General features: G+C 43.3%; 1 protein-coding gene across 5 annotated transcripts in view; it reads left to right on the top strand.

The window, feature by feature from the left end:
- Positions 1-27,787, top strand: part of LOC106570616 (sorting nexin-13) — a 71,422-nt gene that overhangs the window by 38,150 nt on the left and 5,485 nt on the right. For 4 of the 5 annotated variants that reach the window (XM_045694954.2, XM_082961300.1, XM_045694957.2 and 1 more), the window contains 17 exons: positions 58-179; positions 677-789; positions 951-1,055; positions 5,518-5,606; positions 6,154-6,237; positions 6,935-7,073; positions 7,267-7,355; positions 7,457-7,556; positions 7,794-7,984; positions 10,667-10,774; positions 10,961-11,093; positions 12,832-12,869; positions 13,165-13,234; positions 14,619-14,767; positions 15,977-16,084; positions 16,424-16,534; positions 17,438-17,599. In XM_045694954.2, the coding sequence (XP_045550910.1) occupies positions 58-179; positions 677-789; positions 951-1,055; positions 5,518-5,606; positions 6,154-6,237; positions 6,935-7,073; positions 7,267-7,355; positions 7,457-7,556; positions 7,794-7,984; positions 10,667-10,774; positions 10,961-11,093; positions 12,832-12,869; positions 13,165-13,234; positions 14,619-14,767; positions 15,977-16,084; positions 16,424-16,534; positions 17,438-17,599 (1,911 nt within the window). The remainder of the gene's footprint in view (positions 1-57; positions 180-676; positions 790-950; positions 1,056-5,517; positions 5,607-6,153; positions 6,238-6,934; positions 7,074-7,266; positions 7,356-7,456; positions 7,557-7,793; positions 7,985-10,666; positions 10,775-10,960; positions 11,094-12,831; positions 12,870-13,164; positions 13,235-14,618; positions 14,768-15,976; positions 16,085-16,423; positions 16,535-17,437; positions 17,600-27,787) is intronic. The other variant, XM_045694955.2, reaches the window with a different exon arrangement.

Below are 27,787 nucleotides of genomic sequence, written 5' to 3' on the forward strand. Positions count from 1 at the left end.
GGGCTGGCCTGTTTCTCTCTCTTTCTCTCTCTCTTTCTCTCCCCCCCCCCCCCCCAGGTCATCCAGTTTGCTTTGAGAGATTATATCCAGTACTGGTATTATACTCTGAGTGAGGATGATTCTTTTCTGCTGGAAATCAGACAGACGGTCCAGAATGCTCTGGTACAGTTCTCTACACGGTAATGTAATATTCTATTACAACTACTCTATTACTGCTTTATAACTACTCTATTACTGCTTTATAACTACTCTATTACTGCTTTATAACTACTCTATTACTGCTTTATAACTACTCTATTACTGCTTTATAACTACTCTATTACTTTTCTAACTCTATTTCTTTAACTAGGCTATTACTGCTTTATAAGTAATCTATTACTACTCTACTGCATTATAAGTAGTCTACTATTCAATTACGGCTTTATCTAGTCTGACTACTCTAACTAGTCTTACTACTCTAGTCTACTGCTTTATAAGTAGTCTATTACTTCTCTACTGCATAAGTAGTCTAATACTCTATGGCTTTATAACTAGTCTATTACTACTCAATTAATGCTTTAACTAGTCTACTGCTTTATGTAGTCTATTACTACTCTACTGCATTATAACTAGTCTACTACTCAATTACAGCATCATAACTAGCCTATTACTACTGTGTTACAACACTGTTATACAGGTCTAAAGAGGTGGACTGGCAGCCTTATTTCACCACCAGACTGGTGGATGACTTCGCTACTCACCTTCGAGTCTTCAGAAAGGCCCAAGACAGACTGGAGGACAGTAAACAGAGTAAGGACACACACACACACACACACACACACACACACACACACTCGCTTTCTCTCTGGCATGATGATGATTATTACGAAGACGTTGTGGATGATTATGAATATGGTGATGTTTATGATTGTGGTGGTGGTGATGATGATGATGATGTGGTGTGTTTCTAGGGGACTTGTCGGAGGAGATGGTGGAGTCATTCTTTGAGGCGGAGGTGGAGATGGAGAGGAACATCTGTAGAGACGTGGTCTGCACCTCCCTGAAGGATGAAGAAGGTCCCCCACACACACACACACACACACACACACACACACACACACACACACACACACACACACACACACCCACGCACACACACACACACACCCGGAAGAACGAGGGAGGTTCACACGTTGCACCTCGTCAAGGCATTTGGAACTCCTTTTAGCCTCCTGCGTGTGTTTAAATAGAAAGAAAAAGTTGAACACTATATATAATTGAATCGGTAAACCTCATTGTCTTACGTCAGATTGCAGACGGCGTCGTGCTGTGATCTGGCTGATAACTTGCAAACACTCATGGGATAGATTTAAAAAAAATAGTTTGGCTGCAATACGCTGTCATAAATTCCGAAAATGTTACCAAGGTGAGTCAGAGTTAATCTTACCAAAAGCTTTAAACGGTAGCTAATTGTGACATTTTCTTTAAGTCTTAACTACCTAATTCTACATCTATCTAGGGAGTATAGTGGTTGTAGAATCACTATTATGTGTATTAGTATTTTGAAATGTGCACCATTTGGCTAGCTAGCTATTTTTCTTGTTAGCTGAGCCAGTCTCCGTATGAAACCAAAGCGATGCTAACCCAACACCAGTTCACACACACTCAATGCTGAATAAATACTCCCTCAAGGTAGCTAGCTAGTGTAGTAAGATTCTAGCTATAGCACAATTCATGTTTCTCTGATAAGACAGTTGCTGTCCTGCCCTGTTTAGTGCACTGAGTTCCGCAGCAGCTGACTGTGCTAGCTGCGACATCGCGTTGGCCAAATGTTACAACTTAGCGAGTCACCAGTGCCAGCTATCAGAGTCAGATACATACTGATTTCTGAGAACAACTCTAGAACTTTGGTGCATTACTATTTCATCAGCAAGCTGGCAGACTAGCTGCAGTAATGGCTATTCAGACAAACTAGCTCTGGGCTGCTAACTGGGAACAAGTTTGCTCTACTGATCGAACATGGTTTAGAAGCCCCCTAGCCAGTGGGTCAGTCTGATATAACCTGGTTTGCCGTAGCAGCCCCCTAGCCAGTGGGTCAGTCTTATATAACCTGGTTTAGAAGCCCCCCAGCCAGTGGGTCAGTCTGATATAACCTGGTTTAGAAGCCCCCCGGCCAGTGGGTCAGTCTGATATAACCTGGTTTAGAAGCCCCCCGGCCAGTGGGTCAGTCTGATATAACCTGGTTTAGAAGCCCCCTGGCCAGTGGGTCAGTCTTATATAACATGGTTTGCCGTAGCAGCCCCCTGGCCAGTAGGTCAGTCTTATATAACCTGGTTTAGCAGCCCCTAGCCAGTGGGTCAGTCTGCCGGTGTTCCATAGTTATGGTAGTCCTGAGAACTAGTGTTAGGCAGATTACCAACATTTTAATTTTTTAGGTATGAGTTCCACAATTAGACAGATGGCTCCTGGAGACGCTTGTTCAGTTAGAATGACGCCATCGGACGAAAGACAATGGGGTAAACCTCCTAATCAACTGTTGGCATCGCAGTGCCTTCTTCAGGGTCAACCAAAACGTTAGTTATGATGTTTACCCATTTGAATTGTTGGGAGCATATATAAAGTGTAACTTCTCCAGTTTTCTCTCCGTTAGTCAGCAGCACTACTAAAACATGTTGCTGTGTGTCAGCTCCAGGTTTCTACCTCTGTGTGTGGGTTTATCATAAGGTTCACATTCAGATACTGACTTCTGTCTGTCTCTCTCTCGCTCTGCCTCTCTCTCGCTCTGTCTCTCTCGCTCTGTCTCTCTCGCTCTGTCTCTCTCGCTCTGTCTCTCTCGCTCTGTCTCTCTCGCTCTGTCTCTCTCGCTCTGTCTCTCTCGCTCTGTCTCTCTCGCTCTGTCTCTCTCTCTCTCGCTCTGTCTCTCTCTCTCTCGCTCTGTCTCTCTCTCTCTCGCTCTGTCTCTCTCTCTCTCGCTCTGTCTCTCTCGCTCTCGCTCTGTCTCTCTCGCTCTGTCTCTCTCTCTCGCTCTCTCTCTCGCTCTCTCTCTCGCTCTCTCTCTCTCTCTCTCTCTCTCGCTCTCTGTCTCGCTCTCTGTCTCGCTCTGTCTCGCTCGCTCTGTCTCTCGCTCGCTCTGTCTCTCTCGCTCGCTCTGTCTCTCGCTCGCTCTGTCTCTCTCTCTCTCTCTCGCTCTGTCTCTCTCTCTCTCTCTCGCTCTGTCTCTCTCTCTCTCTCTCGCTCTGTCTCTCTCTCTCTCTCTCGCTCTGTCTCTCTCTCTCTCTCTCGCTCTGTCTCTCTCTCGCTCTGTCTCTCTGTCTCGCTCTGTCTCTCTGTCTCGCTCTGTCACTCTCTCTCGCTCTGTCTCTCTCTCTCGCTCTGTCTCGCTCGCTCTCTGTCTCGCTCGCTCGCTCTCTGTCTCGCTCGCTCTCTGTCTCGCTCGCTCGCTCGGTCTCGCTCTGTCTCTCTCTCTCTCGCTCTGTCTCTCTCTCTCTCGCTCTGTCTCTCTCTCTCTCGCTCTGTCTCTCTCTCTCTCGCTCTGTCTCTCTCTCTCTCGCTCTGTCTCTCTCGCTCTGTGTCTCTCTCTCTCGCTCTGTCTCTCTCGCTCTCGCTCTGTCTCTCTCGCTCTCGCTCTGTCTCTCTCGCTCTCGCTCTGTCTCTCTCGCTCTCGCTCTGTCTCTCTCGCTCTCGCTCTGTCTCTCTCGCTCTCGCTCTGTCTCTCTCTCTCTCGCTCTGTCTCTCTCTCTCTCGCTCTGTCTCTCTCTCTCTCGCTCTGTCTCTCTCTGTGTCTCTGTCTCTCGCTCTGTCTCTCGCTCGCTCTGTCTCGCTCTGTCTCGCTCGCTCGCTCTGTCTCGCTCGCTCGCTCGCTCTGTCTCGCTCGCTCGCTCGCTCGCTCTGTCTCTCTCGCTCGCTCGCTCGCTCGCTCGCTCGCTCTGTCTCTCTCGCTCGCTCTGTCTCGCTCGCTCGCTCTGTCTCTCTCGCTCGCTCGCTCTGTCTCTCTCGCTCGCTCGCTCTGTCTCTCTCGCTCGCTCGCTCTGTCTCTCTCGCTCGCTCGTTCTGTCTCTCTCGCTCGCTCGTTCTGTCTCGCTCGCTCGCTCGTTCTGTCTCGCTCGCTCGCTCGTTCTGTCTCGCTCGCTCGCTCTGTCTCGCTCCGCTCGCTCTGCTCGCTCGCTCGCTCGCTCGCTCTGTCTCTCTCTCTCGCTCGCTCTGCTCGCTCGCTCGCTCGCTCTGTCCTCGCTCGCTCGCTCTGCCTCTCTCTCGCTCGCTCGCTCCTCGCTCGCTCTGCTCGCTCGCTCGCTCTGTCTCGCTCGCTCGCTCGCTCTGTCTCTCTCGCTCGCTCGCTCTGTCTCGCTCGCTCGCTCGCTCTGTCTCGCTCGCTCGCTCGCTCTGTCTCTCTCGCTCGCTCGCTCTGTCTCTCTCGCTCGCTCGCTCTGTCTCGCTCGCTCGCTCTGTCTCGCTCGCTCGCTCTGTCTCTCTCGCTCGCTCGCTCTGTCTCGCTCGCTCGCTCTCTCGCTCGCTCGCTCGCTCTGTCTCTCTCGCTCGCTCTGTCTCGCTCGCTCGCTCTGTCTCGCTCGCTCGCTCGCTCTGCTCGCTCGCTCGCTCTGTCTCTCTCGCTCGCTCTGTCTCGCTCGCTCGCTCTGTCTCGCTCGCTCGCTCGCTCTGTCTCTCTCGCTCGCTCGCTCTGTCTCTCTCGCTCGCTCGCTCTGTCTCTCTCGCTCGCTCGCTCTGTCTCTCTCTCTCGCTCGCTCTGTCTCTCTCTCTCGCTCGCTCTGTCTCTCTCGCTCGCTCGCTCTGTCTCTCTCGCTCGCTCGCTCTGTCTCGCTCGCTCGCTCGCTCTGTCTCGCTCGCTCGCTCGCTCTGTCTCTCTCGCTCGCTCGCTCTGTCTCGCTCGCTCGCTCGCTCGCTCTGTCTCGCTCGCTCGCTCTGTCTCGCTCGCTCTGTCTCGCTCGCTCTGTCTCGCTCGCTCTGTCTCTCTCGCTCGCTCTGTCTCGCTCGCTCTGTCTCGCTCTCGCTCTCTGTCTCGCTCTCTGTCTCGCTCTCTGTCTCGCTCTCTGTCTCGCTCTCTGTCTCGCTCTCGCTCTCTGCCTCGCTCTGCCTCGCTCTGCCTCGCTCTGCCTCGCTCTGTCTCGCTCTCTGTCTCGCTCTCTGTCTCGCTCTCTGTCTCGCTCTCTGTCTCGCTCTCTGTCTCGCTCTCTCTCTCTCTGTCTCGCTCTCTCTCTCTCTGTCTCGCTCTCTCTCTCTCTGTCTCGCTCTCTCTCTCTCTCTGTCTCGCTCTCTCTCTCTCTCTGTCTCGCTCTCGCTCTCGCTCTGTCTCGCTCTCTCTCTCTCTCTGTCTCGCTCTCGCTCTCGCTCTCTCTCTCTCTGTCTCGCTCTCTCTGTCTCGCTCTCTCTGTCTCGCTCTCGCTCTCTCTCTCTCTGTCTCGCTCTCTCTGTCTCGCTCTCGCTCTCTCTGTCTCGCTCTCGCTCTCTCTGTCTCTGTCTCGCTCTCGCTCTCTCTGTCTGGCTCTCTGTCTCGCTCTCTCTGTCTCTCTCTCTGTGTATCAGGGTTCCTGAGGGATCTGTGTGAGGTACTGCTCTACCTGTTACTACCTCCTGGAGACTTCCACAACAAGAACATGCGATACTTCCTCAGGGTGAGACACACACACGCACATGGACCATGTTAAGTCCTTAGTGACATGGACGCCAAGGAACTTAAGGCTCTTGACCCGCTCCACAACAGCCCCGTGGATGTGGATGGGGGCGTGCTCTCCCCTCTTTCTCCTGTAGTCCACAATCAGCTCCTTGGTCTTATTGATGTTGAGGGAGAGGTTGTTGTCTTGTAGCCTCACGTCTGCTTCATCTGACCACTTTGTATTGAGTGCTTCACTAGTACTTCCTGTTTGAGTTTATTCATTTTTTTAAAGTAGGAAGATGGAGTCATGGTCTGATTTGCTGAAGGAAGGGCGGGGGAGGGCCTTGTATACATTTGTGTGGGAAGAATAAAAGTGGTCTAGGGTTTTAGCGCCCCTAGTGCAGCAGGAGCCATGTTGGTAGAAGTGAGAGAGAACGGTTTTAATAAGCCTTGCTGCGTTAGTCTCCGCCCACCAGAAATGATGCTTCTGGGTGTGTGATTTCTTATTTGTTTATGGACCCATACAGTTCTGATGGTGATGTCATGTTATTGTGTCCATGTTCCAGGAGATTCTGGCGCGAGGCGTTCTCCTTCCCCTGGTCAACCAGCTGAGTGATCCTGACTACATCAACCAGTTCGTTATCTGGATGGTCAGTATCAGTAACAATATCAGGATTTGTGGGATTTTCAGGAGATTTTATCCATAGAATGGTCCTTTGGAGAAAGGATTGTTGACCGTATATTTTACATTTGTATCTAAAAGTCTTATTGAGAAATAATTCATCAAAATTGGCATATTTATGACGTTGTTGCCTTACCAAGGCCTCCTTTAAGACTCCATAATGTTTCATCTTTATGCACCTTCACCTTTCAAGACCATGACTTTAGATTCTACTGTATTCAACAAATTATTGAAACATGTGGCAAATAAAAAAATGGTGTTTTCAATATTCATGTTTATATTTTTCAATATTCATCAATTAATATAAGAAAATTGTTATTGGAATCAATGTACTACTCGTATTACAGAGCAAGCTGTAACGCTTCATATGACACAAATCTTTTCTTAGTAGCACCTTACTCTTTTGAAGAAATGTTAGTTTTGTGGTCACAGTGTCATAAATATGCCAACTTATATCAATTATGCTTTTGGATAAAAATGTCAAATATATGTCCACAATCATTCCTCTGAAGGACCACTCTATGGATGAAATATATTTAAACCAAAAAAAGATCTATCATTATCAATATAACCAGTTTATCAACTAGTTGTGGGTTGTTGGTAGAGATCAATAACTGTTATCAATACAGCTGTTGTAGCATCTATTGAGAAACCTGTCTGTGTAGATCCGGGACTCGAGCTGTAACTACGAGGCTTTTATGAACATCTTGAAGCTGACAGACAGAGTGTCTGAACTGGAGGCTGTTAAAGACAAGGCCCTGGAGGAACTACAGTACCTACGATCACTGGACACCGCAGGAGACGGTACATACACAGAGAGACACACACACACACACACACACACACACAGAGAGCAACATGCATGACCCCACACTTAACAAAGTATACATAAAATCCTGAAAATCTAAAATATTCATTTTTCGCTTAACTCTCCTCTCCATATCCCACTCTCCCTATCCTCCTCCTTCCTCCATTTCTTTCTCTCTCTGGCTTTCAGATATCAATGTAATAAAGAACCAGATCAACAGTCTGATGTTTGTGAAGAAGGTCTGTGAGACCAGGATACAGAGGCTACAGTCTGGGAAGGTAAGAGAGTCAGCCGTAACGCGTACTAAACCCCCTCTCGTACTCTCTCAATTTCACTTGTTCTCACCTTTTCTCTGTCTGTTTCCATCTGTGTACTGTAGGAGGTGGATGCTCTGAAACTAGCGACAAACTTGGGCAAGCTGTGTATTATACCACTGGAACACATTCTGGTACACAACATCGCCCTGCAGTTCTTCATGGGTTAGTACCACACACAACACTGGCTCTGTCCTGACATGCAAACAAGTACAGTTATTTTGCCTGACAAGATGGCTACAAAGTAACAACCCACACCTGACTCTGACCTTTGACCTCTACCCTCTCCTGAAGACTTCATGCTGGGGTCCAGGAAAAGCTGTTCTTCTGGCTGAAAGTGAAGGGCTACAGAGTAACAGCTGAGCCTGACCTCTAAGCTTTGACCTCTACCCTCTCCTATAGACTACATGCTGGGGGCTGGGGCCCAGGCAGAGCTGTTCTTCTGGCTGACAGTGGAGGGCTACAGAGTAACAGCCCAGCAACAACTCGAGGTGATGGAGGGATGGCAGAAGGATGGAAAGAAGGGAGGAGACACTACAGGACTGCTGAAGGCTGCAGCACTAGGGGTGTATGAACAGTACTTATCTGATAAGGTAACACACACACACTTTTACTTAACCTCTCTAGGGTCGGGGGACGAAATCGTCCCACCTACTCAACAGCCAGTTGAATCCCGTGGCGCGTTATTCAAATACCTTAGAAATGCTATTACTTCAATTTCTCAAACATATGACTATTTTACACCATTTTAAAGACAAGACTCTCGTTAATCTAACCACACTGTCCGATTTCAAAAAGGCTTTACAACGAAAGCAAAACATTAGATTATGTCAGCAGAGTACCCAGCCAGAAATAATCAGACACCCATTTTTCAAGCTAGCATATAATGTCACATAAACCCAAACCACAGCTAAATGCAGCACTAACCTTTGATCTTCATCAGATGGCAACCCTAGGACATTATGTTATACAATACATGCATGTTTTGTTCAATCAAGTTCATATTTATATCAAAAAACAGCTTTTTACATTAGCATGTGACGTTCAGAACTAACTTCCGGTGAATTTACTAAATTACTCACGATAAACGTTCACAAAAAACATAACAATTATTTTAGGAATTATAGATACAGAACTCCTCTATGCACTCGCTATGTCCGATTTTAAAATAGCTTTTCGGTGAAAGCACATTTTGCAATATTCTCAGTAGATAGCCCGGCATCACAGGGCTAGCTATTTAGACACCCACCAAGTTTAGCACTCACCAAAATCAGATTTACTATAAGAAAAATGTTATTACCTTTGCTGTCTTCGTCAGAATGCACTCCCAGGACGTCTACTTCAATAACAAATGTTGGTTTGGTTCAAAATAATCCATAGTTATGTTCAAATATCCTCTGTTTTGTTTGTGCGTTCAAGACACTATCCGAATGGTAAAGAAGGGTGACGCGCACGACGCATTTCGTGACAAAAGAATTCTAAATATTCCATTACCGTACTTCGAAGCATGTCAACCGCTGTTTAAAATCAATTTTTATGCCATTTTTCTCGTAAAAAAGCGATAATATTCCGACCGGGAATCTGTGTTTAGGTTCAAAGATGATAGAAAATAAAAACATGGGGTCGACTCGTGCACGCGCCTCAGTCTCATTGTCCTCTGATAGAGCACTTGCCAAAAGCGCTAATGTGTTTCAGCCTGGGGCTGGAATTACATCATTCAGCTTTTTCCCGCCTTCTGAGAGCCTATGGGAGCCGTAGGAAGTGTCACGTTATAGCAAAGATCCTCAGTCTTCAATAAACAGAGTCAAGAAGCTCAAGGAATGGTCAGAGAGGGCACTTCCTGTAAGGAATCTTCTCAGGTTTTTGCCTGCCATATGAGTTCTGTTATACTCACAGACACCATTCAAACAGTTTTAGAAACTTTAGGGTGTTTTCTATCCAAAGCCAATAATTATATGCATATTCTAGTTTCTGGGCAGTAGTAATAACCAGATTAAATCGGGTACGTTTTTTATCCGGCCGTGTAAATACTGCCCTCTACCCCCAACAGGTTAAAGGGATATTTCGCGATTTTAGCAATGAGGCCGTTGGTGCAATAGTCAGTATTGGATAGAACGTTGCGTCCCTGACCGGCTGGGGGGAAAACAACATGTGGTTACCCCATTGTTTTAGTCAATTACAAAACTACATTTAAGAAAAGGACAACATGTCTAAAGATTACTTTTCAACATTGCTTGCTCCCTAGAGTTCTCACTCCCTCATGCGCCTTTTCATGCTGGTGTTAACAGCAGAGTGAGTGAGTAGCTAGCCAAGACCAACAACACAAACAGACTATACAAGTAATGAGTGGAGTTACAAAGGCCCTGTACTAAACAAGTTAAAAGTCTTACCTGTGATTAAATGTTTTCCACACACATTAGCTACATGTAGTCTACATGTATACCGGCTTCCCCACATTTCCCACTCTACGTCGCTCAGTAGCCTGAAGTCACAGGGCTCTTCTCCCAGGCTCTATTTCCCTACGTGGGAGCGTTGCAAACCGTAGGTTGGGATTTCTGACCTGGTTACATGTACATTGAACAACACAGCTTCTTTTCAGCATGTTTTGTTATTTCTGTATATCAAGAAATCAACTGCGAAGTTTTTCCTCTTACATTAGGGGTCAATAGAAAAGAATGTCGTTTTGGTCGAGGGAATTCCTTATTATGTGAATACCGACTGGGGCTGTGGTCGAGGGAATTCCTTATTATGTGAATACCGACTGGGGCTGTGGTCGAGGGAATTCCTTATTATGTGAATACCGACTGGGGCTGTGGTCGAGGGAATTCCTTATTATGTGAATACCGACTGGGGCTGTGGGTCGAGGGAATTCCTTATTATGTGAATACCGACTGGGGCTGTGGTCGAGGGAATTCCTTATTATGTGAATACCGACTGGGGCTGTGGTCGAGGGAATTCCTTATTATGTGAATACCGACTGGGGCTGTGGGTCGAGGGAATTCCTTATTATGTGAATACCGACTGGGACTATGGGTCAAGGGAATTCCTTATTATGTGAATACCGACTGGGACTATGGCTGGAAGTCGATGGGATACCCATAGACTTCCAGCCATTGAGCTAACTTCTTTCAAACTGCACACAGAGACATACAAATGGTATCCATGAGTTCCTCTGTCTCTGGGGAAGTAAAGGGACTCATTGGCAAAATCCTGAAGTATCACTTAAAAACACTAATTTTCTCTCAATTGTATAATCTCTCTTCCTCTCTCTCCAGGCGTCCCCCAGGGTGCAGGTAGATGAGGCGTCTGTTCTCAAACTGGGAGAGAACCTACAGAAGGACAGTGACCCCACGCCAGAGATATTCGACGACATCCAGAGAAAGGTGGGTTTGTGTTTGAATGATCTATTTTTATCAGACTATCAACTGTAACAGCTACTGTAACCAGCATCTCTGAGATATTGGAGACCTTTGTACTTAATGTTTCATTGTCAATCCAAATAAAGTATTCACGTGTTCTGACGTGTGTGCGTGCCCGTGTGTGCGTGCCCGTGCGTGTGTGTGTTGCAGGTGTATGACATGATGCTTCGTGATGACAGGTACTACCCGTCGTTCAGACAGAGTCCTCTCTACGTCAGGATGTTAGCTGAGCTGGACATGCTGAAAGAACCCTCTTATAGAGGATCAGATGACGGAGATGGAGGTTAGTACAGCTTCTGTCTACGTTGTTAGCATAGCTTAACCCTGGGGTGTTACAATCAATTCCTGGAGGGCCGAGTGTCTGTGGGTTTTCACTTCTCCCTTGTACTTGAATAATCAATTAAGGTCATTGATCAGCTTCCCTCACCTGGTTGCCTAGGTTTTAATTGGACAAAAATATTTAAAAAATGAACACAGCCCCCCAGAAATTGAGTTTCTCCATGACTGTGAAGAGTAAATGTTGTCCTATATCAACTCAATTCAAGGGGCTTTATTGACATGGGAAACATATGTTTACATTGCCAAAGCAAGTGAAATAGATAATAAACAGAAGTGAAAAAATCTATAAAAAATTAACAGTAAACATTACACTCACAGAAGTTACAAAAGAATAAAGACATTTAAAATGTCATATGTCTATATATACTGTCGTGGAAATTCTACACATGAAACACTCAAAGTCAATCTTAAATGAATCATTCTTTATTATCAGCTCGCTTGAGAGGTTCTAACCAACTCAATGCACCAAGTACATCAGGAGCTCTACCGGGGCAGTCCCGTTGGATATCTTATATACTGGTTACAGACACGTTACGTAGTCATGGTTCATAGGGTTGGTTCTGGCATGTGTCTGGCACCGTCTCCTATCTTAACTTATGGAACATATTCTGGCCGTTCTGGCAGATGGTCCAACAGAGGATTTAATGACCCCCCCATCTTTACCAAGCACAGGCAGGAACCAAGGATTATTTATGATACTAAGACAAGATGAACATTTTCAAGGCTGTCTCTTCACAAGATAACATTTTCCACCACAATACAGTGTTGTAACGATGTGCAAATAGTAAAAAAGGGGAAATAAATAAACATAAATATTGGTTGTATTTAGTGGTGTTTGTTCTTCACTGGTTGCCCTTTTCTTGTGGCAACAAGTCACAAATCTTGCTACTGTGATGACACACTGTGGTATTTCACCCAATAGATATAGGAGTTTACAAAATTGGGGTTGTTTTCAAATCTTTGTGGGTCTGTGTAATCTGAGGGAAATATGTGTTTCTAATATGGTCATACATTTGGCAGGAGGTTAGGAAGTGCAGCTCAGTTTCCACCTCATTTTGTGTCTTCTCTTGAGAGACAGGTCTGCCTACGGTGGCCTCTCTCAATAGCAAGGCTATGCTCACTGAGTCTGTACATAGTCAAAGCTTTCCTTAAGTTTGGGTCAGTCACAGTGGTCAGATATTCTGCCACTGTGTTCTCTCTGTTTAGGGCCAAATATCATTCTAGTTTGCTCAGTTTTTTTTTTTTTTACATTCTTTCCAATATGTCAAGTAATTAATTATCCTTTTGTTGTCTCATGATTTGCTTGGGTCTAATTGTGTTGCTGTCCTGGGGCTCTGTGGGGTCTGTTTGTGTTTGTGAACAGAGCCCCAGGATTAGCTTGCTAAGGGGACTCTTCTCCAGGTTCATCTCTCTGTAGGTGATGGCTTTGTTATGGAAGGTTTGGGAATCACTTCCTTTTAGGTGGTGGAATTTAACGTCTCTTTTCTGGATTTTGATAATTAGTGGTTATCCACCTAATTCTGCTCTGCATGCATTATTTGGTGGTTTAAGTTGTACACAGAGGATATTTTTGCATAATTCTACATACAGTCACTCAATTTGGTGTTTGTCCCATTTTGTGAATTCTTGTTTGGTACCTTTAACTCAGCTTCCTTTCTTTTTCTCCCTCTCTTCCTCTTCAGAATCGTTCAACGGTTCTCCAACAGGAAGCATTAATCTGGTAAGTCCTGGTCAGCCCCTGAGACACCAGTTATCATTAACTACAGCCAGTCATAGTACTGTTACAACAGGTTTTACTGAACCACTGCTGATGTTAACTACCCTGCTGTAGACTTGTTAACATTTAACTAACCAGTTAGTTTTACTGCAGAGGTCACAGTAGCAGGCAGTATCGCTGCTGTTGATTGGCCGTTAGTACAGGGATTAACAGTATCACAGGTGTTGATTGGATGTTAGTCCGAAGATTGGCAGTATCTCTGGTTCTGATTGGTTGTTTCTCTCTCCTCTGTTTATAGTCTCTGGATGACCTGTCGAACTCCTGCCATGATGACAATATACAGCTACACGCCTTCATCTCTGATACAGGTGGACACACACACACACACATACACACACGTGATATAATCTCCAGTCAGATGAGTGTATTGTAGTATGATTTATTATAAGCTAGTGTGTTACTGAAAGTAAACCAGCTATCCATGTTCTCTCACTTGCATGTGTGACTACTGACCACTAATGAGGTTTCATTTAGAGATGTGTGTGTGTACGACTGTGGTAGCCTTAAAACCGTTCCCCTGTCAAAATGCAAAAAACTCAGACTGTCACTATTCCATCACTTTCACCATGTCAGTATTCCATCACCATGTCAGTATTCCATCACCATGTCAGTATTCCATCACCATGTCACTATTCCTTCACCATGTCAGTATTCCATCACCATGTCAGTATTCCATCACCATGTCAGTATTCCTTCACCATGTCAGTATTCCATCACCATGTCAGTATTCCTTCACCATGTCAGTATTCCTTCACCATGTCAGTATTCCTTCACCATGTCAGTATTCCTTCACCATGTCAGTATTCCTTCACCATGTCAGTATTCCTTCACCATGTCAGTATTCCTTCACCATGTCACTATTCCATCACCATGTCAGTATTCCTTCACCATGTCAGTATTCCTTCACCATGTCAGTATTCCTTCACCATGTCAGTATTCCTTCACCATGTCACTATTCCATCACCATGTCAGTATTCCTTCACCATGTCAGTATTCCATCACCATGTCAGTATTCCATCACCATGTCAGTATTCCTTCACCATGTCAGTATTCCTTCACCATGTCAGTATTCCTTCACCATGTCAGTATTCCATCACCATGTCAGTATTCCTTCACCATGTCAGTATTCCTTCACCATGTCAGTATTCCTTCACCATGTCAGTATTCCTTCACCATGTCAGTATTCCATCACCATGTCAGTATTCCTTCACCATGTCAGTATTCCTTCACCATGTCACTATTCCATCACCATGTCAGTATTCCTTCACCATGTCAGTATTCCTTCACCATGTCAGTATTCCTTCACCATGTCAGTATTCCTTCACCATGTCAGTATTCCATCACCATGTCAGTATTCCTTCACCATGTCAGTATTCCTTCACCATGTCAGTATTCCTTCACCCACCATGTCTTCTGCTTTTCCTTTTTCTCTTCCTTTCACTTCTCTTGTTTTTCCTTCCTCTATCTCACTACCCACGGCACCCTTTGTCTCACTACCCACGGCACCCTCTGTCTGCATATGCCCCATCCTATGTACCATCACCCCTCCCTACCTCTCTCCCTCCATCCTACCCTACCTGCCTCCCTCCTACCCTCCTCTCTTCACCCCTCCTGGGCTCTGTGTATCGGTATCTGATGCCTGTCTCCCTGGGGCTGGGTTGGGTATGGGGTTGGGGCTGCTGGGTGCTACAGGGGTGTGTAACGACCACGGCAAGACCTACGCCCTCTACGCCATCACTGTGTTGCGCCGTAACCATGACGGCAGCGAAGACTCCTGGAAGACCTACCGACGCTACTCTGACTTCCACGACTTCCACATGAGGATCACGGAGCAGGTAAAGGTAAATATGAGTGTGTGTGTGCCTATAGAAAAGAGCTTCTGACTACTAAGGTGTGTAAATAGATATGGAAAGATGGCATGGCTATGGCATCTTCTGTGCCAGCATGGGCAGCACCATTGAGGGCGATCTCATTTTTAAAGTAGTCCATTTATTCTTCTGCTTCTATAAGTGCAGTTTGTAAACTGAAAAGGTGGCTACTGCCACCTACTGTGCTGGAGGGTGTATAGTCTGAACCAGTATAAAGCCAAGGCTGGGGATATACTGCCACCTACTGTGCTGGAGGGTATATAGTCTGACCGTTATAAAGCCAAGGCTGGGGATATACTGCCACCTACTGTACTGGAGGGTGTATAGTCTGACCGGTATAAAGCCAAGGCTGGGGATATACTGCCACCTACTGTGCTGGAGGGTGTATAGTCTGACCGGTATAAAGCCAAGGCTGGGGATATACTGCCACCTACTGTGCTGGAGGGTGTATAGTCTGACCGGTATAAAGCCAAGGCTGGGGATATACTGCCACCTACTGTGCTGGAGGGTGTATAGTCTGACCGGTATAAAGCCAAGGCTGGGGATATACTGCCACCTACTGTGCTGGAGGGTATATAGTCTGACTGGTATAAAGCCAAGGCTGGGGATATACTGCCACCTACTGTGCTGGAGGGTATATAGTCTGACCGTTATAAAGTCAAGGCTGGGGATATACTGCCACCTACTGTGCTGGAGGGTATATAGTCTGACCGGTATAAAGCCAAGGCTGGGGATATACTGCCACCTACTGTGCTGGAGGGTGTATAGTCTGACCGGTATAAAGCCAATGCTGGGGATATACTGCCACCTACTGTGCTGGAGGGTGTATAGTCTGACCGGTATAAAGCCAAGGCTGGGGATATACTGCCACCTACTGTGCTGGAGGGTGTATAGTCTGACCGGTATAAAGCCAAGGCTGGGGATATACTGCCACCTGCAGTTATGGAATGTTTGCTCACAAGTATAATTAATTGTCTGATCCCTCCTGATGACCTGGATGTAATTATGTGATCCTTCCTTAACCTATAGGAAGTCCCACCCAGTTGACTACTTCCAAAATGGTGGAATCCTCAATGGCGCTGCCCCATGCTAAAACAGACTTTTGTCCAAATGCGGCCTCCATACATCCTCTATGGGTGTGTTGTACCTCCATTTCGGGAACCTGTGTGTGTTGTGTTCCAGTTTGAGAATTTGACGTCGATCCTGAAGCTGCCGGGGAAGAAGACATTTAACAACATGGACAGAGACTTCCTGGAGAGGAGGAAAAAAGACCTGAACTCGTACCTACAGGTAAGAGTGTGTCGAAGGAGTGTGTCATGCCTTAAGTACACCCGTTTACTTGGCTATAACCATTCCTCTGTTGTCTGTCTGTGTGTTAGCTGTGTTTACTTGGCTATAACCATTCCTCTGTTGTCTGTCTGTGTGTTAGCTGTGTTTACTTGGCTATAACCATTCCTCTGTTGTCTGTCTGTGTGTTAGCTGTGTTTACTTGGCTATAACCATTCCTCTGTTGTCTGTCTGTGTGTTAGCTGTGTTTACTTGGCTATAACCATTCCTCTGTTGTCTGTCTGTGTGTTAGCTGTGTTTACTTGGCTATAACCATTCCTCTGTTGTCTGTCTGTGTGTTAGCTGCTGCTGAATCCAGAGATGGTGAAGGCCTGTCCTACTCTGGTTCACTACGTCTACGACTTCCTGGAGAATAAACAGTACAGCAAGGGGAAGGGAGATTTCGCACGCAAGGTTCATACATACACACACACACACACACACACACACAGAGAGCACACACACACACACACACACACACACACACACACACACACACACACAGAGAAAGAGAGAGACACACAGACAGACCCACCCACACACAGACAGACAGACCCACCCACACAGAGAGAGAGAGAGAGAGACACACACACACACACACACACACAGAGAGAGAGAGAGAGAGACACACACACACACACACACACACACACACACACACACACACACACACAGAGAGACACACACACACACACACACACACACACCCACACAGAGAGAGAGAGAGAGACACACACACACACACACACACACACACACACAGAGAGACACACACACACACCCACACACACACACACCCACACACACACACACACACACACACACACACACACACACACACACACCCACACACACACAGAGAGACACACACACAGAGAGACACACACACAGAGAGACACACACGCACACACACACAGAGAGACACACACACACACCCACACACACACACACACCCACACACACAGAGAGACACACACACACACACACACACACACACACACACACACACACACACACACACACACACACACACACACACACACACACACCCACACAGAGAAAGAGAGAGACACACAGACAGACCCACCCACACACAGACAGACAGACCCACCCACACAGAGACAGACAGACAGAGACAGACAGACCCAGACAGACAGACAGACAGACAGACCCACCCACACAGAGAGAGAGAGACAGACACACACACACACAGAGAGAGAGAGACACACACTCACCTTGCCCAACTGCAGATAGTCCAGTTGCTTATCTACGGTATCTCACTACACAAACTCACCTCTCTAGTGTGTGTGTCCTCAGATGGATACGTTTGTGAACCCACTGCGTAGCTCGATGCGTAACGTGTCCAACGCTGTGAAGGGCCTTCCAGACAGCCTGGCTGGAGGGATGAACAAGGCTGCTGACAACATGGGACGCATGTCTGAGAAACTGGGACAGGACATCAAACAGTCCGTGTTCAAGGTAAGGACCCTAACTGCAACTTTAGTACAACCATAACCCAGCCAACATGGGATTAGGGCTGTTGCGGTGACCGTATTACCGCCACACCAGCCGTCACGAGTCACGAAGGCAGTCAAATGCCATGTGACCGTTTAGTCACGGTAACTAGGCGTCTCCAAGCTCTGATGCTGCTGATGGTCATAAGTAGCCTACCAAACTCACTAACTGCCTGCTACTCAGCACTCTATTGTCCCTCTAATCACTCTGACATCAATGCAAATGTGATCGAAAATCTAATCAAACACTTCATGAGAGCCCATGAGTTCATGTTGCACAACATTTCTATAGGCTGTGCAATTGTGTGAGAAAACAGTGATGGCCTCTATTAAAAAGAGGAGGATCCCATCAGCTTTCTATAGGCTAGGCCTACTATATTTATTTCTCAACTTTCCTAATATTAAGCACATTGCTTCTCTTTACAGCAGGAGTATAGCCTACCTGACCGGCATGAAAATGAATCACGGAAAAAGCTTCCTCCACTCGCTATTTAAGTGCATAAATGACATGTATTTCATATCACTTGTGAATGATACCCAGCATACATTTTTTAGAATCATAGTCACACACCTCATGTAGCCTAGCCCATTGGCCAATATTTTTTGTTAAGGTTTGTATCACAAGTGGCCAAAAACATAAGCAGCGTGTGAATTTCAAGTTTGGGGAAGATAATTTTCACCATAAAAAAATGCACCTTCATAATAAAAGCATTACATGCTAGATCGCATTTGCATTCACTTTTGATAATGGTGTTTTCCACTAATGGAACATTCGTGCTTATATCCTACTGCCATGTGCGCATTGCTGTGCTTATAATGTGAAGAAATAGCCTAATAGTTTATCAACATTTTAAGCTAAACGTTCTGATCTGTTGTGTCAGCCACATTGTGTAAAGCATGTTTTTGTTGATACTAGTGGTTGTATTAATTTGGGATCTATCACATCCCACTACTGTCCCAGACTATGTTTGGAATATTAATTTATTGCACAGAATAGAATAGATCAACTTTTGTACTATGGGGGATAGTAGATTGACGTAGGATAGTGCTTTTGCTGTTCGTTAGGCCTACTCATCTTGTTGGCTGACGAAACGTAAATGTGGCCAGTTCTTCCAATATCTTCAATATGCACCTCGGAATTGGATAAGGACACGCGCAGTTGCGTCCTCGTTGTCCATCTTCACTTGTAGCCTGTGAGAAAGACCCGATCATGTGATAGAGAGCACGCAGCACTCAGTGAGAAGGGTACAACAGACATGGATTTTAGGGTGCATTACGGCCAGAAAGGGAATGCTTGTCAAATTTGTGAATGAGAGACTGATGAAGTGTGTACAGCTTGCGCAAAAACAAACAAAGCAGAGCTCAAGCCTTTCAAGCAACTTTTTTCAAATCGTCATTAGAGTCGTGTCATGCAGCTTTAAAATGTATTAAAAATCAAAACTTATACCCCAACGTTTGTAGAACAACTAAAGTTGAGAGTGCATGATGACACCTAGATGACCCACTATATGGAAGAGAAGGAACGGGACACATCTGCTAACCCTTTGTCATGGTGGCGGGATTTTTTTATTTAACTAGGCAAGTCCGTTAACCTCTTGGGGCTATGTGGGACGCTAGCGTGCCACCCGTGGTGCACCCTATCAACAGCAGGTGCATTTCAAGAGCGGCAAATTTGAAACCAAATAAATGTCAAAATTCAAATTTTTCAAACATACAACTATCTTACACCCTTTGAAAGATAAACATCTCCTTAATCTAAACACGTTGTCCGATTTCAAAAAGGTTTTACGGCGAAAGCATAAAGTTAGATTATGTTAGGAGAGTACATTGACAATAGCTGTGTGTAATGTTTTGTCAATTCAAAGACAGGCGTCACCAAAACCATAAAACCAGCTAAAATGATGCACTAACCTTTGACAATCTCATCAGATGACACTCCTAGGACATTATGTTAGACAATACATGCATTTTTAGTTCTATCAAGTTCATATTTATATCCAAAAACAGCGTTTTACTATGGCGTTGATGTTCAGGAAATCGTTTCCCTCCAATAACCGGCAGTCAAGTCAGCACAACAAATTAAATAATTAATATTAGAAAACATTGGTAAAATATTATATTGTCATTTAAAGAATTATAGATTTACATCTCTTGAACGCAATCGACTTGCCAGATTTAAAAATAACCTTACTGGGAAATCACACTTTGCAATAATCTGAGCACTGCGCCCAGAAAAATACGCTTTGCGATACAGACTAACGGCCATGTTGGAGAGATCGAAAATACTATGTAAATAATCCATTACCTTTGATTCTCTTCATCAGATGTCACTTCCAGGAATCCCAGGTCCATAACGAATGTAGTTTTGTTCAAAAAAGCTCATCATTTATGTCCAAAAAGCTCCGTGTTGTTAGCACATGCTCTAAGCCCGCCGGACTTCACTTCATGAACGAGGGGAAAAAATATATTTACGTTCGTTCAAACATGTCAAACGTTGTATAGCATAAATCATTAGTGCCTTTTTTAACCAGAACATGAATAATATTCAAGGTGGACGAATGCATACTCTTTTAAAACGTATTGGAACGAGGGTACCCAACATGACCTCGCGCGCCAGAGTCTAATCGGCCATCACCGTTCCAAGGCTCTTGTTCGGTCAGATCTCACAGTAGAAGACTCAAAACACTTTGTAAAGGCTGGTGACATCTAGTGGAAGCAATAGGAAGTGCCAAAAGATTAATAAGCCCCTGTGTGTTTCAATGGCATAGGCTTAAAGGTAATTCAACACATCAGGTATCCACTTCCTGTCAGAATCTGTCTCGGGGTTTTGCCTGCCAAATGAGTTCTGTTATACTCACAGACACCATTCAAACAGTTTTAGAAACTTTAGGGTGTTTTCTATCCATATATAATAAGTATATGCATGTTCTAGTTACTGGGTAGGATTAGTAACCAGATTAAATCGGGTACGTTTTTTTATCCAGTCGTGAAAATACTGCCCTCTAGCCCCAACAGGTTAAGAATAAATTCTTATTTACAATGACGGTCTAGGAACAGTGGGTTAACTGCCTTGTTCAGGGGCAGAATGACAGATTTTTACCTTAAAAGCTCAGGGATTCAATCGAGCAACCTTTCGGTTACTGGCCCAACACTCTAACCACCTTTTGTTTTCCTTTATTGGCTCTGCTTGCTAAGAAGTAGATGTGCATTTGCGCTAGCAGCCCTGCGTCAGAGAGGGTGTTCAGCACGCCAGGGAACATGGTTACCTCTCTCCGGTCTTCACTGCAGCCCGACTAAGTAAACATGCTGGTGTTTCTGAATCGGAATCTCATAGTCTATAGCACTCGCCAGAGTTATGCTATGATAGTGGACTGAAACAGTAGACGTTATAGGCAACAGGGAGTTTTTTTTATTATTTTCTGTTGTGCTTTATTTATTTTATTTACATAATTAGAAATGTCTTATTTTATTCCTTTTTTGCTTTACATGTATTACTATTTCAGTGTTTTTATACATTTTTACATTTACATTATAACCAAAAAAAACCTTTCTAAACTAAAAAAGAGAATACTAAAGGTCCTATATGAAAGTAGCCTACAGGCACTATTTGTCACAATGCTGATATCACCAGTAAAAAGTGTTAATAAAAGACCATTAACAAAATGGTGTGTATGCTAACTCTTAACAGCTTAATCATTATATAATGGTGGTGGTTAGCCTGCCCAGCTGATAATTGACCATTTTAAATCAAATCTAATTTCACACATTTTACATTTTCTAATTTTACACTGTGACATGAAATGGTGTATGCCTTTGTTCCAAGTTTATTTTTTACATCAATATAGTGGAATCATGCAGCCCATATATGTTTTCATTTCCAAAGACATTCTAAGGTTTGTATCATTCACAACTAAAGTTGCCAAATAACTCAAAATCAAGCATATAACCTATTTCAAATGATCACTTTTTTAACACAGAATAACCTCTCCATGTGCACACTAGCTCGGGAACATATCCTTTCAATTTTATTCAGCGAAGTTCAATTCTATTCTTACTATAAAATAATGTCACTTCTTCATATTATAATGCTTCATAGGAAAGACCTACCTATAATAAATAATGGATTTATTGGGATGGTGTACAGGCAATTAAATGGCTTTATTACACTTTACACTAGGAACAGTGTAGATGTTTCAGAGGCACGCATCAGCTGCCTGTATGTGTGGAACCGCTTTATGTTAATAAACGGTCACTTCCCGTGAGACCGACAGTTCTTCGCTTGTCAATCACCGGTTGACTACATTTCGTGACCGCCACAGCCCTACATGGGATATCTGAAAGATTGGGACAGAATCAAACATTTTATATTCAAAATACAAACACAGTCTGACTACTCTCTGACTCTCCAGCTAGGGCTGTGGTGGTCAACACAGTCTGACTACTCTCTGACTATCCAGCTAGGGCTGTGGTGGTCAACACAGTCTGACTACTCTCTGACTATCCAGCTAGGGCTGTGGTGGTCAACACAGTCTGACTACTCTCTGATTCTCCAGCTAGGGCTGTGGCGGTCAACACAGTCTGACTACTCTCTGACTATCCAGCTAGGGCTGTGGTGGTCAACACAGTCTGACTACTCTCTGACTCCCCAGCTAGGGCTGTGGTGGTCAACACAGTCTGACTATACTCTCTGACTCTCCAGCTAGGGCTGTGGTGGTCAACACAGTCTGACTACTCTCTGACTCTCCAGCTAGGGCTGTGGTGGTCAACACAGTCTGACTATACTCTCTGACTCTCCAGCTAGGGCTGTGGCCATCAACACAGTCTGACTATACTCTCTGACTCTCCAGCTAGGGCTGTGGTGGTCAACACAGTCTGACTACTCTCTGACTCTCCAGCTAGGGCTGTGGCGGTCATTACATTATGTCAGTGATTGTCAAGCAAATAACTGTCGGTCTCACGGTAATTGACCGTTAATTAACATAAACACATTTAGCATCTCCTGGCTTCCACGTGTAGCCTACAAGCCACCGACGCAGACCTTCGGAACATCTACACTTCAAAAAGGTCTAATAAATCCATGTAATATAGTCTACACCTTCACAATAAATCCATGTAATATAGTCTGTCTACACCTTCACAATAAATCCATGTAATATAGTCTACACCTTCACAATAAATCCATGTAATATAGTCCACACCTTCACAATAAATCCATGTAATATAGTCTACCTACATCTTCACAATAAATCCATGTAATATAGTCTACCTACACCTTCACAATAAATCCATGTAATATAGTCTACCTACACCTTCACAATAAATCCATGTAATATAGTCCACACCTTCACAATAAATCCATGTAATATAGTCTACACCTTCACAATAAATACATGTAATATAGCCTACACCTTCACAATAAATCCATGTAATATAGTCTATACCTTCACAATAAATCCATGTAATATAGTCCACACCTTCACAATAAATCCATGTAATATAGTCCACACCTTCACAATAAATCCATGTAATATAGTCAACCTACACCTTCACAATAAATCCATGTAATATAGTCTACCTATACCTTCACAATAAATCCATGTAATATAGTCTACCTACACCTTCACAATAAATCCATGTAATATAGTCTACACCTTCACAATAAATCCATGTAATATAGTCTACCTATACCTTCACAATAAATCCATGTAATATAGCCTACACCTTCACAATAAATCCATGTAATATAGTCCACACTTTCACAATAAATCCATGTAATATAGTCCACACCTTCACAATAAATCCATGTAATATAGTCTACCTACACCTTCACAATAAATCCATGTAGTATAGTCTACCTACACCTTCACAATAAATCCATGTAGTATAGTCTACCTACACCTTCACAATAAATCCATGTAGTATAGTCTACCTACACCTTCACAATAAATCCATGTAGTATAGTCTACCTACACCTTCACAATAAATCCATGTAATATAGTCTACACCTTCACAATAAATCCATGTAATATAGTCCACACCTTCACAATAAATCCATGTAATATAGTCTACACCTTCACAATAAATACATGTAATATAGCCTACACCTTCACAATAAATCCATGTAATATAGTCTATACCTTCACAATAAATCCATGTAATATAGTCCACACCTTCACAATAAATCCATGTAATATAGTCCACACCTTCACAATAAATCCATGTAATATAGTCCACACCTTCACAATAAATCCATGTAATATAGTCAACCTACACCTTCACAATAAATCCATGTAATATAGTCTACACCTTCACAATAAATCCATGTAATATAGTCCACACCTTCACAATAAATCCATGTAATATAGTCTACACCTTCACAATAAATACATGTAATATAGCCTACACCTTCACAATAAATCCATGTAATATAGTCAACCTACACCTTCACAATAAATCCATGTAATATAGTCTACCTATACCTTCACAATAAATCCATGTAATATAGTCTACCTACACCTTCACAATAAATCCATGTAATATAGTCTACACCTTCACAATAAATCCATGTAATATAGTCTACCTATACCTTCACAATAAATCCATGTAATATAGCCTACACCTTCACAATAAATCCATGTAATATAGTCCACACTTTCACAATAAATCCATGTAATATAGTCTACCTACACCTTCACAATAAATCCATGTAATATAGTCTACCTACACCTTCACAATAAATCCATGTAGTATAGTCTACCTACACCTTCACAATAAATCCATGTAGTATAGTCTACCTACACCTTCACAATAAATCCATGTAGTATAGTCTACCTACACCTTCACAATAAATCCATGTAGTATAGTCTACCTACACCTTCACAATAAATCCATGTAATATAGTCTACACCTTCACAATAAATCCATGTAATATAGTCTACACCTTCACAATAAATCCATGTAATATAGTCTACACCTTCACAATAAATCCATGTAATATAGTCTACACCTTCACAATAAATCCATGTAATATAGTCTACACCTTCACAATAAATCCATTATTTATTTTAGACAGGTCTAAAGAAACATGCTATGAAGAAAATGTATATTTCAGAAGAGCAGAATAGGATACTCTGAGTTGTCCTTATGTTAGGTCCTGATCTGACTATGTCATATGGCTTTGGGCCGTGGCATTAGAATAATATAAAATATAGGATGAAAAATACAATTGAACAAATCCTGAATAAAATAAAGCAAATTTTCTCCAAATGATTTCCAAGGAAGTGCGCACATGCTGCTATTCTGTGTTGAGCGGTTAACAAAGAAACAAGTACTCCTGTATGCTTCATTTATAGTTATTAATGTTACTTTAGTTGTGATACAAATGTTGGGCTTTGTTTAGTCGTTTTATACATTCTAAGGCTGCATGATGCAATTAATGATGATTTGAAAAATGTAGCATGAAGGCATGTTCTCTGCTTTGTTTTTATTGAACCTTTATGTAACTAGGCAAGTCAGTTAATAACAAATTCTTATTTACAATGACGGCCTACACCGGCCAAACCCAGACGACGCTGGGCCAATTGTACGTCGCCCTACGGCCGGTTGTGATACCCTGGTTCAAATCCAGGCTGTGTCTGTAGTGACGCCTCTAGCCCTGAGATGCAGTGCCTTAGACCGCTGCGCCACTCAGCAGCCCTATAGTACAAAAGTTGACGGTTCTATTTGTCAACTTGTTCTTCTGTGTGAGAAATAAATATTCCAAACAGTTGTGGGATGCGATAGATCCCAAAATAATACAAAACCTTATTAAAACATATAGGACTATAGACTAGGCTACATGAGGGGTGATACAAACCTTATTAAAACATATAGGAGGACTATAGACTAGGCTACATGAGGGGTGATACTAACCTTATTAAAACATATAGGAGGACTATAGACTAGGCTACATGAGGGGTGATACTAACCTTATTAAAACATATAGGCCTATAGACTAGGCTACATGAGGGGTGATGCTAACCTTATTAAAACATATAGGCCTATAGACTAGGCTACATGACGGGTGATACTAACCTTATTAAAACATATAGGACTATAGACTAGGCTACATGAGGGGTGATGCTAACCTTATTAAAACATATAGGCCTATAGACTAGGCTACATGAGGGGTGATACTAACCTTATTAAAACATATAGGCCTATAGACTAAGCTACATGAGGGGTGATACTAACCTTATTAAAACATATAGGACTATAGACTAGACTACATGAGGGGTGATACTAACCTTATTAAAACATATAGGACTATAGACTAGGCTACATGAGGGGTGATACTAACCTTATTAAAACATATAGGCCTATAGACTAGGCTACATGAGGGGTGATACTAACCTTATTAAAACATATAGGACTATAAACTAGGCTACATGAGGGGTGATACTAACCTTATTAAAACATATAGGACTATAGACTAGGCTACATGAGGGGTGATACTAACCTTATTAAAACATATAGGCCTATAGACTAGGCTACATGAGGGGTGATACTAACCTTATTAAAACATATAGGACTATGGACTAGGCTACATGAGGGGTGATGCTAACCTTATTAAAACATATAGGAGGACTATAGACTAGGCTACATGAGGGGTGATACTAACCTTATTAAAACATATAGGACTATAGACTAGGCTACATGAGGGGTGATACTAACCTTATTAAAACATATAGGAGGACTATAGACTAGGCTACATGAGGGGTGATGCTAACCTTATTAAAACATATAGGACTATAGACTAGGCTACATGAGGGGTGATACTAACCTTATTAAAACATTTAGGACTATGGGCTAGGCTACATGAGGGGTGATACTAACCTTATTAAAACATATAGGAGGACTATAGACTAGGCTACATGAGGGGTGATACTAACCTTATTAAAACATATAGGAGGACTATAGACTAGGCTACATGAGGGGTGATACTAACCTTATTAAAACATATAGGAGGACTATAGACTAGGCTACATGAGGGGTGATACTAACCTTATTAAAACATATAGGAGGACTATAGACTAGGCTACATGAGGGGTGATACTAACCTTATTAAAACATATAGGACTATAGACTAGGCTACATGAGGGGTGATACTAACCTTATTAAAACATATAGGAGGACTATAGACTAGGCTACATGAGGGGTGATGCTAACCTTATTAAAACATTTAGGACTATAGACTAGGCTACATGAGGGGTGATACTAACCTTATTAAAACATATAGGCCTATAGACTAGGCTACATGAGGGGTGATACTAACCTTATTAAAACATATAGGACTATGGACTAGGCTACATGAGGGGTGATACTAACCTTATTAAAACATATAGGACTATAGACTAGGCTACATGAGGGGTGATACTAACCTTATTAAAACATATAGGAGGACTATAGACTAGACTACATGAGGGGTGATACTAAACTTATTAAAACATATAGGACTATAGACTAGGCTACATGAGGGGTGATACTAACCTTATTAAAACATATAGGACTATAGACTAGCCTACATGAGGGGTGATACTAACATTATTAAAACATATAGGACTATGGGCTAGGCTACATGAGGGGTGATACTAACATTATTAAAACATATAGGACTATAGACTAGCCTACATGAGGGGTGATACTAACCTTATTAAAACATATAGGACTATGGGCTAGGCTACATGAGGGGTGATACTAACCTTATTAAAACATATAGGAGGACTATAGACTAGGCTACATGAGGGGTGATACTAACCTTATTAAAACATATAGGACTATAGACTAGGCTACATGAGGGGTGATACTAACCTTATTAAAACATATAGGCTAGGCTACATGAGGGGTGATACTAACCTTATTAAAACATATAGGACTATAGACTAGGCTACATGAGGGGTGATACTAACCTTATTAAAACATATAGGACTATAGACTAGGCTACATGAGGGGTGATACTAACCTTATTAAAACATATAGGCCTATAGACTAGGCTACATGAGGGGTGATACTAACCTTATTAAAACATATAGGCCTATAGACTAGGCTACATGAGGGGTGATACTAACCTTATTAAAACATATAGGACTATAGACTAGACTACATGAGGGGTGAT

This window comes from Salmo salar, chromosome 14 (assembly GCF_965601325.2).
Source record: "Salmo salar chromosome 14, fSalSal1, whole genome shotgun sequence".
Lineage (NCBI taxonomy): Eukaryota > Metazoa > Chordata > Actinopteri > Salmoniformes > Salmonidae > Salmo > Salmo salar.